Source organism: Corylus avellana, chromosome ca2 (genome assembly GCF_901000735.1).
Source record: "Corylus avellana chromosome ca2, CavTom2PMs-1.0".
NCBI lineage: Eukaryota > Viridiplantae > Streptophyta > Magnoliopsida > Fagales > Betulaceae > Corylus > Corylus avellana.
In genome coordinates this window covers 15,560,104-15,566,371 of record NC_081542.1, presented here as the reverse complement: position 1 = coordinate 15,566,371, position 6,268 = coordinate 15,560,104, and the positions used below count along the sequence as shown (strand labels likewise).

At 37.6% G+C, this 6,268-nt stretch overlaps 1 protein-coding gene and 1 pseudogene across 1 annotated transcript; both read right to left on the bottom strand.

Moving 5' to 3' along the window:
• The window catches only part of LOC132169145 (pectinesterase-like), a 1,574-nt pseudogene extending 1,255 nt beyond the window's left edge, over positions 1-319 (bottom strand).
• Positions 320-450: 131 nt separating this feature from the next.
• On the bottom strand, positions 451-3,305 carry LOC132170557 (pectinesterase-like). Its single transcript, XM_059581575.1, has 3 exons — positions 2,230-3,305; positions 1,825-1,985; positions 451-1,280 (listed from the first exon to the last, which is right to left on the bottom strand). Exons 1-3 carry the CDS (start codon positions 3,063-3,065, stop codon positions 586-588), a joined length of 1,692 nt encoding a protein of 563 aa, XP_059437558.1. The 5' UTR covers positions 3,066-3,305; the 3' UTR covers positions 451-585.
• Positions 3,306-6,268: the final 2,963 nt, after the last annotated feature.

Sequence of the window (6,268 nt, the reverse complement as noted above, 5' to 3'; positions counted from 1 at the left end):
TTGATACGTTACTAAAGTTTTCGAATTTTTTTTTTTCTTTTCGAATTAGTAACGTGTCAAATTTGACACTTTACCATTTAGTAACGTGGTGAAAAATAATGAACAGTATACACGTTACTAATACTACATTTTCTTGTAGTAAGAATCTAAGGTGACTAATAATAATTAGGCATATGTGAGAATTTTTAATTGCGAAAATTTAAACTTATACCCTAGTACATGTCCTGACTACTTGAAAATTTCTTTTAGCCATTGAACCACCACCCTTAATGTTGTAAAGGCATATGATTTTACGAGTTATTGGATACACATGATTCATCTTTCCCCACACATTTGTAGTAGAAAGCGTATTGTTTGTTCGTAATGTTAGAAATTACTTTTTTTTTTTTAACAGTAACCAATTCAAAGAGTAGACTGTAATTAGACGAAAAACACACAGAATGACCCAACTAAAACTTCCAAATAACTTCAAGAATTTAAAACTCAAAATTAGAAATCTAAGGAGTAGACTGTAATGACACGTTTACTCAAGAGTTTATTTTAAACCTTTCCCAAAACAAAAGAGGAGGCTTTAATTTTCTGCCTTCAACTCAAATTGAGAAAGTAAGGAATACTAGTAGAATTCAGCCACTCACTTCCCTGTATAAAAGCCCCCACTGTAAACTGGCTTGCCTCGGTTGAGCTGTTGATGACCCTATAACCAGGCCAAGTCACTCTTGCACTTGTATTTGAGCCTGGGCCTCGGTTCTTATACTCCCCATAATAAAGGGTGCTCAATGCAAACGTGCCATTCCATTCTAACCATCCAGCCGGGTCCACCAGATCATCAATGTTTGATCTAAGAAAAACAGTCCTAGAGTACTCTTTCCATGGACGGCCCAGATACGTTTTGAAGGATGATTTGACAGGAATCAAATCCGCTGCAGCCGTGACTTTGCAGTTCAAGATTGAGATCCCAGTGTTTTGGTTGGGGTCAAGTCTCCCTTGTGCAGTGAAAATGTTCTTTTGGTTCTCATTTGGTTTGCGGGCATATAAGTTGCAGTTTTGGAGTACCACAGCAGCGTTGCCAAAGATGAAGTCAACGGTGCCGTAGACGTCACATTCTCTGTAAAATTGTCTGAGGGAATAAACATAGAGGGTGTCTTGGTAGCCAACAAAGCTGCATTTGTAGAATGCTGACAAATCTGAGCCGCTCCTTAAGGCCACGGCTTGATGTTTGCTTGGCCCTGCTGTGTTCTCAATGGTTATGCCCTTGGCTATGAATCCATCCCCCACCACAGCTGCAACTCATTACAAGTAATACAAGGATATTAGGCTTAAATCGTGAGAATCCAAGACTCCTTTTTTTTTTTTGTTAAGTTGTGTTGTGATGTAATTAATTCCTACAAGTTGTTGGAAGATTGGATATATATGCTGCTAAATTGTAAGCTAAATCTGACTTGATTTCATCAAGTCATGTTACGTGGAGCCCAAGTACTTTTTTTCGTTCTGTCTTTGATGTAAATGTTTTTGAAAAAACATGAAGTGAATAGTATTAAAGTAGAGAGTGTTTAACAAACAAACATAGCCATTTACCCGACATACATAATGGGTGTCGTGCAATTATTGGGTTTTGGTCTTTATTATTTTATCCAACTTTGTGGCCTTTATTTCTTCACCACCGACTTTTTTTTTTTTTTTTCCTCTTAGCAATAATAAGGAAGAAGGCTGTCTTCACTGAACCGTCTATTTCATGGTTGAAATTAATTATATTCACGGATTTAATCATATATATATAATTACATTATTTAAAAATTGTAAGAAAGTCGAGGTTTTCAAACTCACCTACGGTGGCTGACTGGAATGTAGTCCACCCATCCACCACATTCCTACTCGCTTTCACGACCGTCTTTCCAATCCCATCACCAATGAACATCAAATTGGTCTTCTTCCTCTCTACCTCCACATTCTCAAAATATGCCCCTGCCTTTATGTATATCACAAACCTTCATAATAAAAGTTCAATTAGCTAGCTACGTACATTTATCTAACTTACTCTGTTTTTTAATAAATTGTGGCTTGAAATACTACAACTTATTTTATTGCAAGTATTGTACAAAATTTTGTTTGATTTATTTTTTATTCATATTGTGATTCAATAGAACTAACGCTTATCTTAAAAGGTTAAATTTATTAATTAAATTATTTAATTTATATTGTAACGGATGTATCCAATTTTGTATGACAAACCTGGTTGTGCTTGAGTTTGGAGCTGCAGCCACTGCCCCACCAATGGTGGTGAAATTTCCAGTGCCATCCTTAGCCACCACCAAGTCATATTTGGTCTTATTCACCGAAGATTGTAAAAGTTTTCGATCTTTCGGAGAAACCCATGATGGAAACCCGTGTTTCATGCCTCCATACTCGGGGAAAACCTCGGACGACATGGATGTTTTAACCGCCGGAGGCGGGATTCTCTTGAGCAAGACCAAGGAGTTACTTAGGTGGTGAGAGATCTTAGACAAGCTGTTCTTGATTTCGTCTCCGACTCCTGCTTTGCTGTAAACCAACTCGTCAAGGCACGTCTGCTGGTCGGTCATCGCGGCGCTTAACAACGTTTGTAAGTCATGGAAATGCGTGGAGGTTGATTTCTGAGGGATGAGATCGGAGAGAGTTGTGATAAGCTCGGCAATGGTGTCGTCGAAAAGCTCAAGGCAATCGTCGAGAGATCTCTTTTGAAAGAGATCGAGACGATTCTTGAGCTTCTTTCGGAGGCTGGTGCAGTTTTTGGAGGTTGCTTTCACCTCGTACATGGTGTGGTTTACATTGGCTGAGATTATCTCCGGGAGTGATTTGGAAGCAAGATCTGGGAAGGAAGAGAGGGTTGAGACGCATATGTGTGGGTAGAGTGTTCCTTGGCATGTTGAGTGGGCTACTTGGATGTGTTTGTGAAAATGTATGAGCGGGATATCAGTGGTTTTGGGGCTCCTTTTCAAATGGGTTACTGAGGAGAGTAGGATTAAGACAATGGCTGAAATGGGTAATAGAGTAAACAAGAGTTTACTTCTTTTTCTGAGATTATACATGGTGGGTGTTGAGACAGAGAGAGACAGAGAGAAGGGAGGAGGAGATGGGGAAGATGGGTGAAGCAAAATATAGAGGGCGGTTGATGCTTTTTAAATGTAGTGATGGGGGCTTGCCTGTTTTTTTCTTAGCTGGGGGTTGTCTGTTCATGATCTCAAATGAAGAGCATGGAGACTGGAAAGGAGCTATATTGGATATGGGTGTAAGAGTAAAGGAACTGGACCAGGTCTTGGTATAGTTGGATTTGGTATATATGGAGTATAAATGGTGTGTACGTAGGCAACCATGTGCTTGCACCCCCTTTGTCCCATATTTTTAAGAAAAGAAATGTTATATCTAGTTTTAGGTGCTGATTTTCTGATTTAACAGTCAAAAAGTTATCATTGAATTTTATATACAATTTTTACAGATAAGGAGTGACACTTGAGAATAAGTACTTGTAAAGTCTCATTAAATCGCTTCAAACTCCTTTCTTTTATTCTCTTTACTAAATTCCATTGGTCACAAAATTTGAACTAAAAACAAAAAAGCAAAACCCTGCAACAATGCTATCGATCATCTAATATCTTAAAGATGGTGGAAAGGCTGGAAGCTTATGCCAAGAGAGTGTTGTGTGGTCGAAATAAAACTTCAATTAATATCTTAATAATTATAAGTGAAGTACTGTATAACTTTTACATGGCGTTCTTAATTTGGTAGCTTTAATTACAATAACTTTATTGTTTGATACTTTTCAATTGGTGGTGTCTCCCGTGAAAATAATCAGCCGGATTGCTTAAATGGCTTGAAACTTGAAAGCAACCAATTAGAAGATTGTGAAAAAAAAAAAAAAAAAGTGGGGGGTTAGTACTGTTTGTAAACTTATGATGGGTGTTTGGCATATATCTATTAGAATCGAATCAGCTTTTAATCATATAGACAGTTTTACGGAGATGTCAGTTATTGATCGTACACCGAACCTTGGATTGATAATGCTAATTGCGAGGTAAGAAGCAAAGAAAGGTCAAAGTGACCTCCGTTAGTCTTGCGAGAGTTCACTCCGATGTCTAAGTCAATAATAAGCTTTTAAAAAGAAAAGTAAGCAAATAAAGTAAAAGTGTTTGATAAGGATAATTAAAGTGAGCGTACCTCTTAACGATCAAACTTTCAATCCCTTTTCTTTAAAGAAGTGTTTTCCTCACGTAGTCAATTGAGGGAGAGGTTTGAGGCTAACATAATTTGATTATGTGGCCCCCAATCCCTTAGCTCATGCTTTTATAATTCTCTGGCTGTAATGGAATGCCAGTATGCTTATTGTGAATGTAGCTTCTTTGAATTCTCATGTGTCTGCTTATTAATAATAAGTCTAGTCCGATCCTGCTATTTCGGCCGGCCTAAATTTGCTCAATCTTGGTTGGCCTGATATGAACAACGTCTAGCGAGCTAGCCATAGGTTTTGTTGCGAATAGGCATGATCATATTGACGGTAGGCCGGTTTAATAACCAAGGAAGAGCATACTCCAAAGAGGTTATGTTTATCATATGGTACACCATTTTCATATCACTAAATCCTTCGATTCAGAAAACTAGTCGTGAATTTTGCACTTTTTCCATTCAAAATTAGAGTAGAGATACTCACACAAAAACCTAGCTTAAATTTTATATTTCCATGTAAAATGTAAGTATTTGATCCCAAAAAAAAAAAAAAGTTTTAAAATTTCTTTTTACCTTAATTTTTTTATATAAAAAATAAAAAAAAAAACTAAAATCTTACATCATTATTGAATAATGCATATGGGAAAAAATAAAATAAAATTGAAACATGAAAAAAAAAAAAAAAAAAAAAAACCATAGTTTTTTTTTTTTTTTTCATTGACTTAATTAGAATGTATGCAGAATATATATATTAATATTGGCTTTGATGGTTAAGTTTGCATCAGATTTATGTAGTACGTACACATGTTTGTGTGTTAAAAAGCTAATCATAAAATATAGTTTAATTAAGCAAGTGTTAGAGCATGACCAAGGAGTTACTTAGGTGGTGAGAGATCTTAGACAAGCTGTTCTTGATTTCGTCTCCGACTCCTGCGTTGCTGTAAACCAACTCGTCAAGGCACGTCTACTGGTCGGTCATCGCGGCGCTTAACAACGTTTGTAAGTCATGGTAATGCGTGGAGGTTGATTTCTGAGGGGAGAGATCGGAGAGAGTTGTGAGAAGCTCGTCAATGGTGTCGTCGAAGAGCTCAAGGCAATCGTCGAGAGATCTCTTTTGAAAGAGATCGAGACGATTCTTGAGCTTCTTTCGGAGGCGGGTGCAGTTTTTGGAGGTTGCTTTCACCTCGTACATGGTGTGGTTTACATTGGCTGAGATTATCTCCGGGAGTGATTTGGAAGCAAGATCTGGGAAGGAAGACAGGGTTGAGACGCATATGTGTGGGTAGAGACTGTAGAGTGTTCCTTGGCATGTTGAGTGGGCTACTTGGATGTGTTTGTGGAAATGCATGAGCGGGTATCTGTGGTTTTGGGGCAATTTTTCAAATGGGTTATTGAGGAGAATAGGATTAAGACAATTGCTGAAATGGGTAAGAGAGTTAACAAGAGCTTACTTCTTTTTCTCAGATTAAACATGGCGGATGTTGTGAGAGGAGAATTGAATTGAGGGAGGGAGGAAGATGAGAATGCGAACGGATCGATGCTTGTTAAAATGTATTATTGGGGGGTTCTCTGTACGTGGAACTCTGTGCATGTTAAATGTATTGATGTATTAATGGGGGTTGTGTCATGTCTGTACAAGATCTGCGTGGAAATGATGAGCTTTATTAATTTTGGAGGGTTTTACAAGACTTCCAAAACGAGTTTGTGATCCGGCCCGCTTACCGTCGTAAATGAAACTCAGATTCCTTTCATTGTCTACCCCATGATCTATATCATTTTCTCAATTATTTTTTAACGTTCACCCATCTTGTCTTTCCTGTGGTAGCCTGCTACTGCTTCTTTTTCCTTTTCTTTTGCATCCAGAATGGGCCTTCCGTCCAGGTCCAATGGGCTATGAGGGATCCATGTACACTTAAAAAAAGAAAAGGAATAATGACCTTACTAGCCATGAAGAGTCGGTGCTTTATAAATGTATTTAACTATATGGTGGCCTCAACAACATACAAAAAATTTAAATGACTTGTAACCTGTCTCAGTTATTCCTTAGATAAAATATCTTTCCTTTTTTTAA